This window comes from Gymnoscopelus braueri, assembly GCF_963280865.1.
Source record: "Gymnoscopelus braueri genome assembly, chromosome: 21".
Lineage (NCBI taxonomy): Eukaryota > Metazoa > Chordata > Actinopteri > Myctophiformes > Myctophidae > Gymnoscopelus > Gymnoscopelus braueri.
Window position 1 is genome coordinate 3935737 of NC_137623.1, and position 12389 is coordinate 3948125.

Genomic DNA, 12389 nt, shown 5'->3' on the forward strand with positions numbered 1-12389 from the left:
GGAGAACATGGAGGACTTCCAGAGAGAGGAGCAACTCCTCAGTGATGTCCAAGCTTTTAATACCCTGGTAGGCTTTACAAAAGTCTGGAAGTAATGAACAGCATAAGATGCACTTGCACACTTTTTATGTTCCTCTATGTCAGTGAAAGTTTATTTTTTGTTATGTCATGTCAATGACATAATGGTTGAACATTAAGTGAAAATTTGTAGTATAAAGGGTTTATACCATGTTTTACAATAAATCCTAGTCCTACTACATTATTAAAGGTAGGGTAAGTGATATTTTTGGGTTAAAACAAAAAGTATTTTGTTAAAAGGTTAAAGCACTATATTCTGATAGTAATCATTGCTATAGAGTGTTTGTTCAGTAACAGGAGTCTCCGCGTCTCTCCAGCTCTTTATTACCCATTTTTAAGCTTCATTTTTATAGTGTTCCAGTTCCAAATTTGCCTGCTCATTTCTTAGTGTCATCACTTCCAATTTCAGTTGTTTAATCTATATCCTGATTGAGTTCTCTATCCTGATTGGATAAAATTGGAAATGAAACTGAAACGAAAATGCATTTTCTGTTTTATAAGGAGCTGGAGAGACAAGGAGACTCCTAATACTGAACAAACACTCTATAGCAATGAGTACTATCAGAATATAGAGCTATTTAACACTTATTTTAACCAAAGAAAATCACTTACCCTACCTTTAACATAAATGTCATTTTTTTCCTTCAGGCTCTTCAGTAACAGCCTGATGGCCCAGATGAACATGAAGGGGAAAGGGAAAAAAGAGAAGACTGCTTTGGAGAAGACTAACACTTTTTAGAGCAATACAAGGTAAGCCCATATTTCATGTTGACCAAGGACAGACAAGTGAGTGGCACCCGCCAATATCTAAATTTAATTGGGTAAAACATGTCCTTCCCTGTTGACATAAACAAATACAATGCTAACTGTCCACCGTTGGCTATCATAACATTTTAAATGTGGTGGTTAGGTGTAGAAGGGAGATGGCTTTGTATTTTTTGCACGTCAATATGGAGACTCACAATCAGTTTTATTGTCACTTCCACAATACACACTAGGCATACAGGGGAGTAAAATACCGTTCTCCACAACTCATGGTGCACATTAAAAAGAGGCAAACATTAAAAAGTAGAGAGCAGACACCATTGTTAAAAAGTGCTGATGTATTCAAAGTGCAATATAGATACAGTACTATTCAAAGTGCTATCCATCTTTCAAGATGTTGGTTTTGGGGGCAATATATGGCGAGCATGGGTTCAGGGTTCTGATGGTTTGGGGCAGCTGTTGGATGACCTGCTGGTGCTTCCCCCTGAGCTCTTGAACCTCCTACCAGATGGCAGGAGTTCAAAGATGGTGGGAAGGGTGGGACGAGTCAGTCATTATGCTCATGGCCTTCCTGACACATCGATCTGTGTATTATGTCAGATAGGGACTAGGACAGCATGTTGCCGTTGCAAATTTTTTGTCTTTTTCTACTATGCAGATGCAGTCATGACATTCGACCCAGAAGCCACAGAGGACCTCATAAGGCAGCATGCCGCAGACCACCTCAAGCATGCTCCAGCGAGAAGGGGAGGCGGAGGACACACAGTAGAAACTCAGGACTGATTTAACTTGAACTTTCACTGTCCATTGAGGGGGATCGTAGTGTCACAGTATTGTACAGTATTGTGTATTTTGTACTTATGTTCTGTTCAACGAAGTAGCTCTGGTTGGACCTTACCCTGGTAGCTCACTGGCTATTCAGTACAGCACTTGTTTAATAATTTTCGGTTGTTGTGGGACCGGCCCAAACAAAAAGGGTGTCCCTGTAAAGTAAGCTGTGCTATTATGTTTTATTATTATTTTATTTTCATTGGACTAGTGACGTGTAAAAATAAAAAGAAGTTAACTGTTCTGTTCTGGATCAAGCTTAATCAGCCTGTGTGTGTGTGTGTGTGTGTGTCCTTCTGTATGACCTTCTGTATTCAGTCTTGAGCTAGACAGCATGGAACAACATTGTGGGAGTTAAGTGGCTGTCCCGCTTCTGTTCTGTCAAAATAATTCAAAGTTGGCTTGATCTGCTGTTTGTTTGAATACTTAATTAGTCAGAAAGGAAACGTCATGAGGTACGTTAAGGCTAAAAGTCCAGGGGACTTGTTTCCATTGTGGTCCTATGAACTAGACTCCCTTTCAGGGGGTCTAGTTCCAGTCCACAAATATATTCCACAATCATATGGAATATTTGTGGAATACTGTAATTGTGGAACATTTGATTGTGCAGCTTTGAATTCACAAGACAAATAAAGAGATAATGAGGAAATAAGTGTGTATTGAATTGTGATTTATTTGTAAACCTCTGTGTACTGTATTCCCAGTTTTCAGAAGGTGGCATAACCATTTGATCCTGTTCATTTTCCTGTAGCTTTGTTTGATTAGCTCAGCAGCATGTTAACTGGAAACACATACACCTTCAACTGTGTTTCTGCTGAGCCAATCAAACAAAGCTACAGGAAAATGAACAGGAAATGGGCCACTTTCTGAAAATGGGGTTTACAGTTATGCACCGAGCCTAGAAGCGATATAAAAATATGTCTATAATTAGTCTAAATTTAACGTAGAAAAGACGTCCACAATGACCACCTTGGGACTAGAATAAGCCCTTAGATAGAGGTGTGGACGTTGAAATTGGACGTTCAGAAGACGTCGGATAAAGACGTAATAAAAACTTTAATTCTGCACCCTCCAGGGACCAAAACACACATTGCCACATTGTTGACCTTTCCTGGAATCGTATCCAGGACATCCAGGACCTCTGGTTCACCAGCCAGGCCCACTAACCACTCAGCTATGGCTCTCTGATTAAAATAATGTAGCCGAGCCTTGAACTTGTTACCTTTGGCTCAATAGTCAGTCACTCTATCCATTCACCTACAGCTGTCTCCTTGGAATGTGTGGTTCTAAAACTTTTTGTTGTCAACCCCCCAAATTGACATGTATTTGGGCAGTGGACCCCAATGTGAAAAGTGTCAGGGCTCCCCATGAAAAAGATTTATATTTATGCTGTTACAATGTTTTATTTTAATTATTTGTCTTGTTTGTTGTTCAAGTCAAAGGAGAAGAAAAGCTGTATTGTATCAACCAGCAGGTAGCTCAGTGAGGTATCTGCTAGTCCCATGATCCAGAGGCCATGGGTTCGAATCTCACTGGAGTCTTTACTGTGATGCTTTCCTTTGCAGACTAACTTCCAGAAAAACAAGTTAAAACCTGTATTTCTTAGCCAACAGCTAGCTCAACTGGAAGCGCATCTGTCCATTAACTTGACTTGACTTGACTTGAGTGGGTTCGATTCCCACTCAAGTCAAGTGTCCCCGGTAAGTTGGGGCAACGGATAAATTGACTGATATCTGTGATAATGCTTTCCTTTGCAGAATGACTTCCAGAAAAACAGGTTAAAACCACCAGGAAATCTGTATCTTTCAGTCAACAGCTAGCTCACTGGTAGAGCATCTGTCCAATAACTTGACTTGACTTGAGTGGGTTCGATTCCCACTCAAGTCAAGTGTCCCCGGTAAGTTGGGGCAACGGATAAATTGACTGATATCTGTGATAATGCTTTCCTTTGCAGAATGACTTCCAGAAAAACAGGTTAAAACCACCAGGAAATCTGTATCTTTCAGTCAACAGCTAGCTCACTGGTAGAGCATCTGTCCAATAACTTGACTTGACTTGAGTGGGTTCGATTCCCACTCGAGTCAAGTGTCCCCGGTAAGTTGGGGCAACGGATACATTGACTGATATCCGTAGAATAAAAGAGGAGTGTGCTGGTTCAAATCCAGTCACCACCGAGCGGTCCTGGGTTCGATTCCCACTCACGTCAAGTCCCCGGTAAGTTGGGGCAGCGGATAAATTGACTGATATCCGTAGAATAACTTGTAGGAGTGTACTGGTTCAAATCCAGTCACCACCTTAGTAACTGAGACCGAATCTGGCCAATTCGGTCTCAGTTACTGAGATAGATAGAAGGTGTGTAGAGTAGTGGGTGGAGTAGAGTAGGCGGTAGAGTCAAGAGGGAATATAGTAGTGGGCGGGTTAAAGTGGAGAGGGAGTAGTAGGAGTAGGGGGCAGAGTAGGAGTAGGGGGCAGAGTAGGAGTAGGGGTAGGAGTAGGGGGCAGAGTAGGAGTAGGAGTAGGGGCCAGAGTAGGGGGAGGAGTAGGAGTAGGGGCCAGAGTAGGGGGAGGGGGCAGAGTAGGGGCCAAAGTAGGAGGAGTAGGGGGTAGAGTAGGGGTAGGAGCCGGAGTAGGGGTAGGGGCCAGAGTAGGGGGAGGATTAGGGGTAGGAGTAGGGGCTAGAGTAGGGGGAGGAGTAGGGGTAGTGGCCAGAGTAGGGGGAGGAGTAGGAGTAGGGGCCAGAGTAGGGGCCAGAGTAGGGGGAGGAGTAGTGGCAGGGGGTAGAGTAGGGGGAGGAGTAGGAGTAGGGGGAGGAGTAAGGGTAGTGGCCAGAGTAAAGGTAGGAGTAGGGGGGAGCAGTAGGGGCTGAAGATTAGGGGTAGGAGTAGGGGCCAGAGTAGGGGGAGGAGGAGTAGGGGGTAAAGTAGGGGGAGGAGTAAGAGTAGGGGCTAGAGTAGGGGGAGGAGTAGGGGTAGTGGCCAGAGTAGGGGGAGGAGTAGGGGCCAGAGTAGGGGGAGGAGTAGGAGTGGGGGTAGAGTAGGGGGAGGAGCAGGGGGTAGAGTAGGGGGAGGAGTAGGGGGTAGAGTAGGGGCCAGAGTAGGGGGAGGAGTAGGGGCCAGAGTAGGGGGTGGAGTAGGAGTGGGGGTAGAGTAGGGGGAGGAGCAGGGGGTAGAGTAGGGGGAGGAGTAGGGGCCAGAGTAGGGGCCAGAGTAGTGGAGGAGTAGGGGGAGGAGTAGGGGCCAGAGTGGGGGAAGAGTAGGAGTAGGAGTAGTGGCCAGAGTAAAGGTAGGAGTTCACCTCCACACAGAAACCAAAACGAAAAGTATAACATTTTAGCTCCACTCATGCGATATTGCAAATCTCTAATAAAATTTCACCTCCACACAGAAACCAAAACAATAATCCTCTCCTAGCGCCCCTACTCCTCCCCCGGGCCCTACTCCCACTACTCCGGCCCCCTAGTCCTACTCCTCCCCCGGGCCCCACTCCTACACCCACTACTCCGGCCCCCTACTCCGCCCCCTACTCCCCCCTACTCTGCCCCCTAGTCCTACTCTGCCCCCTAGTCCTACTCCTCCCCCCCCAGTCCTACGGCCCCCTACTCTGCCCCCTAGTCCTACTCCTACGGCCCCCTACTCTGCCCCCTAGTCCTACCCCTCCCCCCCCTAGTCCTACTCCTCCCCCGCCCCCTAGTCCTACTCCTACGGCCCCCTACTCTGCCCCCTACTCCTCCCCCTACGGCCCCCTACTCCTCCCCCTACGGCCCCCTACTCTGCCCCCTAGTCCTACTCCTCCGCCCCCTACTCCTCCCCCTACGGCCCCCTACTCTGCCCCCTAGTCCTACGGCCCCCTACTCTGCCCCCTAGTCCTACTCCTCCCCCTACTCTGCCACCTAGTCCTACTCCTCCCCCTAGTCCTACTCCTACGGCCCCCTACTCTGGCCCCTAGTCCTACTCCTCCCCCTACTCTGCCCCCTAGTCCTACTCCTATGGCCCCCTACTCTGCCCCCTAGTCCTACTCCTCCGCCCCCTACTCCTCCCCCTACGGCCCCCTACTCTGCCCCCTAGTCCTACTCCTACGGCCCCCTACTCTGCCCCCTAGTCCTACTCCTACGGCCCCCTACTCTGCCCCCTAGTCCTACTCCTCCCCCTACTCTGGCCCCTAGTCCTACCCCTACGCCCCCTACTCCTACTACTCCTCCCCCCTCTCTACTCTAACCCGCCCCCTACTATAATCCCTCTTGACTCTACCGCCTACTCCGCCCACTACTCTACCCACTACTCTACGGTGTGTACACCCTCTATCAATTTATATCTATCTGTGTACACCCTCTATCTATCTCAGTAACTGAGACCGAATTGGCCAGATTCGGTCTCAGTTACTAAGGTGGTGACTGGATTTGTACCAGTACACTCCTACAAGTTATTCTACGGATATCAGTCAATTTATCCGCTGCCCCAACTTAACGGGGACTTTACGTGAGTGGGAATCGAACCCAGGACCGCTCGGTGGTGACTGGATTTGAACCAGCACACTCCTCTTTTATTCTACGGATATCAGTCAATTTATCCGTTGCCCCAACTTACCGGGGACACCTGACTCGAGTGGGAATCGAACCCACTCTAGTCAAGTCAAGTGAAGTTATTGGACAGATGCTCTACCAGTGAGCTAGCTGTTGGCTGAAAGATACAGATTTCCTGGTGGTTTTAACCTGTTTTTCTGGAAGTCAGTCTGCAAAGGAAAGCATCATTACAGATATCAGGCAATTTATCCGTTGCCCCAACTTACCGAGGACACTTGACTCGAGTGGGAATCGAACCCACTCAAGTCAAGTTATTGGACAGATGCTCTCCCAGTTGAGCTATCTGTTGGCTGAGAGATACAGGTTTCCTGGTGATTTTAACCTGTTTTTCTGGAAGTCAGTCTGCAAAGGAAAGCATCATTACAGATATCAGTCAATTTATCCGCTGCCCCAACTTACCGGGGACACTTGGCTCAAGTGGGAATCGAACCCACTCAAGTCAAGTTATTGGACAGATGCTCTCCCAGTTGAGCTATCTGTTGGCTGAGAGATACAGGTTTCCTGGTGATTTTAACCTGTTTTTCTGGAAGCCAGTCTGCAAAGGAAAGCATCATTACAGACATCAGTCAATTTATCCGCTGCCCCAACTTACCGGGGACACTTGGCTCAAGTGGGAATCGAACCCACTCAAGTCAAGTGAAGTTATTGGACAGATGCTCTACCAGTTGAGCTAGCTGTTGGCTGAGAGCTACAGGTTTCCTGGTGGTTTTAACCTGTTTTTCTGGAAGTCAGTCTGCAAAGGAAAGCATCATTACAGATATCAGTCAATTTATCCGCTGCCCCAACTTACCGGGGACACTTGACTTGAGTGGGAATCGAACCCACTCAAGTCAAGTCAAGTTAATGGACGGATGCGCTTCCAGTTGAGCTAGCTGTTGGCTGAGAAATACAGGTTTCCTGCTGGTTTTAACTTGTTTTTCTGGAAGTTAGTCTGCAAAGGAAAGCATCACAGTAAAGACTCCAGTGAGATTCGAACCCATGGCCTCTGGATCATGGGACTAGCAGATACCTCACTGAGCTACCTGCTGGTTGATACAATACAGCTTTTCTTCTCCTTTGACTAGAACAACAAACAAGACAAATAATTTAAACAAAACATTGTAACAGCATAAATATAAATCTTTTTCATGGGGAGCCCTGACACTACATCTTTTCACATTGGGGTCCACTGCCCAAATACATGTCCATTTGGGGGGTTGACAACAAAACGTTTTAGAACCACAAATTCCAAGGAGACAGCTGTAGGTGAATGGATAGAGTGACTGACTATTGAGCCAAAGGTAACAAGTTCAAGGCTCGACCACAGCAGCAAGCCAGGATGTCCCTGAGCAGGACATTTCTAACTGCTCCTCTGAGGGCAGACATCAACTGGGTAAAGCTGAAAGCTGCATTTCCCCCAAAGGATCAAATAGGTATTATTAGGGTTTTTTCACCCCAACTGCACAGGACAGCAGTTTTATGTCTGTTTACATGTATGTTACTTTCAGTGATGGAGACAAACCGCACAGACATTCACTTTAGTACATTTTGTAAACGTATGACTCTGAGTATAGTATAGTCTGACTTAAACCAATAATACATTTGTCTAACTTTTTTCTTTTTTGGGCGGTGAAACCGCCCCTATATGTGAGGTTTGGACATTTGCACCCCCCCAACCCTGCGCTGTGATTGGCCACCAGTGTACCCCCCTAACCCTGCACTGTGATTGGCCAATCACAGTCTATTCAGGACTGTGATTGGCTAGTGAAACATGACACATGTGCATAGCCCTATAAATAGGACTATGCACTTAAAAAGTTAAGTTAGGGGTGTACAATGGTTGGTCCACAATATTACTTTTCTTTAAGTGAACTTCCATCACTATGATGACCACTGTGACCACACCGCCCACTTCACACTGGGTGTGATTTTTGGGCGGTGAAACCGCCCCTATAAGTGAGGTTTGGAAATGTGTACAATTATCTTGGGTAGTGAAACCGCCCCTATAAGTGAGGTTTGGAAATTTGTACAATTATCCTGCGCTGTGATTGGCCAATCACAATCTATTCAGGACTGTGATTGGCCAGTGTCACATGACACATGTGCATAGCCCTATATAAGAAACCATAACTTTAGAAAAAACATAAATTTGTTTTTAGTATAGTAGTTTATACTTAGTATAATCAGACTTTTTTTTTTACATTTTGTAAAGCTTCACTCTGACTTAGTATAGTCTGCATTTTATTTCCTTTTTTTTCTGACATTATTTTAATCAGAGTGCCAAAGCTGAGTGGTTAGTGGGCCTGGCTGGTGAACCAGAGGTCCTGGATACGATTCCAGGTCAGGTCAACAATGTGGCAATGTGTTTTGGTCCCTGGAGGGTGCAGAATTAAAGTTTTTATTACGTCTTTATCTGACGTCTTCTGAACGTCCAATTTCAACGTCCACACCTCTATATAAGGGCTTATTCTAGTCCCAAGGTGGTCATTGTGGACGTCTTTACTACGTCAAATTTAGATTAATTATAGACATATTTTTATATTGCTTCTAGGCTCGGTGCATAACTGTAATCCCCATTTTCAGAAAGTGGCCCATTTCCTGTTCATTTTCGTGTAGCTTTGTTTGATTGGCTCAGCAGAAACACAGTTGAAGGTGTATGTGTTTCCAGTTAACATGCTGCTGAGCTAATCAAACAAAGCTACAGGAAAATGAACAGGATCAAATGGTTATGCCACCTTCTGAAAACTGGGAATACAGTACACAGAGGTTTACAAATAAATCACAATTCAATACACACTTATTTCCTCATTATCGCTTTATTTGTCTTGTGAATACAAAGCTGCGCAAACAAATGTTACACAATTACAGTATTCCACAAATATTCCATATGATTGTGGAATATATTTGTGGACTGGAACTAGACCCCCTGAAAGGGAGTCTAGTTCATAGGACCACAATGGAAACAAGTCCCCTGGACTTTTAGCCTTAACGTACCTCATGACGTTTCCTTTCTGACTAATTAAGTATTCAAACAAACAGCAGATCAAGCCAGCTTTGAATTATTTTGACAGAACAGAAGCGGGACCAGTCACTTTAAAAACTCCCACAATGTTGTTCCATGCTGTCTAGCTCAAGACTGAATACAGAAGGTCATACAGAAGGACACACACACACACACACACACACAGGCTGATTAAGCTTGATCCAGAACAGAACAGTTAACTTCTTTTTATTTTTACACGTCACTAGTCCAATGAAAATAAAATAATAATAAAACATAATAGCACAGCCTACTTTGCAGGGACACCCTTTTTGTTTGGGCCGGTCCCACAACAACCGAAAATTATTAAACAAGTGCTGTACTGAATAGCCAGTGAGCTACCAGGGTAAGGTCCAACCAGAGCTACTCCGTTGAACAGAACAGAAGTACAAAATACACAATACTGTACAATACTGTGACACTACGATCCCCCACAATGGACAGTGAAAGTTCAAGTTAAATCAGTCCTGAGTTTCTGCTGTGTGTCCTCCGCCTCCCCTTCTCGCTGGAGCATGCTTGAGGTGGTCTGCGGCATGCTGCCTTATGAGGTCCTCTGTGGCTTCTGGGTCGAATGTCATGACTGCATCTGCATAGTAGAAAAAGACAAAAAAATTGCAACGGCAACATGCTGTCCTAGTCTCTATCTGACATAATACACAGATCGATGTGTCAGGAAGGCCATGAGCATAATGACTGACTCGTCCCACCCTTCCCACCATCTTTGAACTCCTGCCATCTGGTAAGAGCTCAGGGGGAAGCACCAGCAGGTCATCCAACAGCTGCCACAAAACCATCAGAACCCTGAACCCATGCTCGCCATATATTGCCCCCAAAACCAACATCTTGAAAGATGGATAGCACTTTGAATAGTACTGTATCTATATTGCACTTTGAATACATCAGCACTTTTTACAATGTTGTCTGCTCTCTACTTTTTAATGTTTGCCTCTTTTTAATGTGCACCATGAGTTGTGGAGAAGGGTATTTTACTCCCCTGTATGCCTAGTGTGTATTGTGGAAGTGACAATAAAACTGATTGTGAGTCTCCATATTGACATGCAAGAAATACAAAGCCATCTCCCTTCTACACCTAACCACCACATTTAAAATGTTATGATAGCCAACGGTGGACAGTTGGCATTGTATTTGTTTATGTCAACAAGGAAGGACATGTTTTACCCAATTAAATTTAGATATTGGCGGGTGCCACTCTAGCTGTCCTTGGTCAACATGAAATATGGGCTTACCTTGTATTGCTCTAAAAAGTCTTAGTCTTCTCCAAAGCAGTCTTCTCTTTTTCCCCTTCCCCTTCATGTTCAACTGGGCCATCAGGCTGTTACTGAAGAGCCTGAAGAAAAACAAATGACACTTATGTTAATAATGTAGTAGGACTAGGATTTATTGTAAAACATGGTATAAACCCTTTATACTACTAATTTTCACTTAATGTTCAACCATTGACATGACATAACAGAGGGTTCAGGTGTTAAGCTAAAATAAAGGCAAATTAATAGAAACATGCAGTCAGGCCCTCATACAGAAGAATTAACCAAATTGTTGTTCAGACATTGAAAACCACAGCGCACCCAAACATCACACAAGGGTTAATTCATAGTGTATGTCGAAACATACCGGTCAATAACTTTGTGGACACAGTCCTTAATGTCCTTCCCTCCGTTACGGGAAAGTTGCAGCATCTGTTGGAATAAGTCCATGAAAACTTTCACTGACATACCCCAGAGGAACATAAAAAGTGTGCAAGTGCATCTTATGCTGTTCATTACTTCCAGACTTTTGTAAAGCCTACCAGGGTATTAAAAGCTTGGACATCACTGAGGAGTTGCACCTCTCTCTGGAAGTCCTCCATGTTCTCCATTCTCTCAACATGACTGGCCGCTGAAGAGGCAGGTTCTTTAATGTCTATTAATATGGTTAGGACTTTCTTCTGGTATACTGAAAAATAAGTGAGTGTATATTAACACAAATAAATGTGACATTATAGACACCACCCTACAATGATACAAAACACTGCTATAATTGAAGAGCAGTTTTTGTGTCCCAATAAGAGAGGAGACAAGGACAGAGAGAACAGTAAACGAAGAAAGGAGAGAAAGGGCAGAAGAGAGAAGGGTTGCAAATTAAAAGTGTCCCCCAGTGTCCCCCAAGTGTATGGCTTAGAAATTACAAAGTGATATTGTTGCATTAAAACTTTCCAAGACATGACTATACATTGTACCCAGGAGAAATCTGTCACATATTGTAACAATTAGGGGTGCACAATACTACTTGTTGAATTATAAAGGTTTTCATTACTGGGGGCCTTTGGACAACTCACCATGCCTGACGGTGTCCCTGGATATGTTATGTCTGGACCTGACCGGGTCCCTCGACCCATCACTGCGGTGGGACCGGTCATTATGTATGGACCTGACAGAGTGCCTCGAGCCACTGCTGTACCTGGAGTCGTGGCTGGTCCTGGACCTGATGCTGTGCCGGTATCTGACACTGTGCCTGGAGCCATCACTGTGTCTGGAGCCATCACTGTGCCTGGAGCCATCACCGTGCATGGACCTGATAATGGATCTATCACTGGACCTAGAACATTTGTGGCCATTTCATTTTTGGACATAATACCACTACAATACCATGTTACACTGAAAGAGACTCACCCCTACTGGTTGGTCTTAGATGTTGACAATCACACATCTCCTCTGCTGACAGGTAGCCTAGACCAAGCTGTAAGAAATCACTAGGGCAGCGATAAGGGCTGGAGACCAACCAGTAGAAGTCAGTCGCTACTGATGCTGTGCCCTAAACTTACCTGGAGCGATAGCCCTGCCTTGGAGGACCTCTAGCTGCTTTTTGGTTTGCTTGTTGAGCTCTTGAAGAACACACGTGTTCTTAGATTTAACATGGCTCCGTTAGTAAGCAAAAAGGTGACCTTTTAAAATGTGACAAATACTCACTGGGTGTGGAGGACGTTTCTCTGCTCCGAGGTGCTAGGCTTGCATGTCCAGAGCCTGGAAAAGACAAAGAATGTGCTTAGATTCCAAATATTGATTTGTAAAGAAAAAGGTGACTGTTTAAATTATATTTATACTCACTAGGTGTGGACGTTTCT

The 12389-nt window shown here is 45.0% G+C and overlaps 2 protein-coding genes across 2 annotated transcripts in view; both read right to left on the minus strand.

Moving 5' to 3' along the window:
- Positions 1–617: 617 nt before the first annotated feature.
- LOC308077428 (inositol monophosphatase 1-like) overlaps positions 618–12389 on the minus strand; it is a 647768-nt gene continuing 635996 nt past the window's right edge. Inside the window, exon 10 of the transcript XR_013932400.1 lies at positions 618–694. The gene's annotated coding sequence lies outside the window, so the exon portion shown is untranslated. The remainder of the gene's footprint in view (positions 695–12389) is intronic.
- On the minus strand, positions 9473–11205 carry LOC308076801 (uncharacterized protein). Its single transcript, XM_080417283.1, has 4 exons — positions 11076–11205; positions 10901–10965; positions 10516–10616; positions 9473–9854 (listed from the first exon to the last, which is right to left on the minus strand). Exons 1-4 carry the CDS (start codon positions 11142–11144, stop codon positions 9730–9732), a joined length of 360 nt encoding a protein of 119 aa, XP_080273409.1. The 5' UTR covers positions 11145–11205; the 3' UTR covers positions 9473–9729.

Excerpts from the sequence above, each read along its gene's own strand:
- LOC308076801 (XM_080417283.1), bottom strand. The coding sequence starts at position 11,144 with ATGGAGAACATGGAGGACTTCCAGAGAGAGGTGCAACTCCTCAGTGAT. Across the intron at positions 10,966-11,075 it reads TCCAAGCTTTTAATACCCTG|ATGCTGCAACTTTCCCGTAA; the intron begins GTAGGCTTTACA and ends TTATTCCAACAG. Across the intron at positions 10,617-10,900 it reads GTCCACAAAGTTATTGACCG|GCTCTTCAGTAACAGCCTGA; the intron begins GTATGTTTCGAC and ends GTTTTTCTTCAG.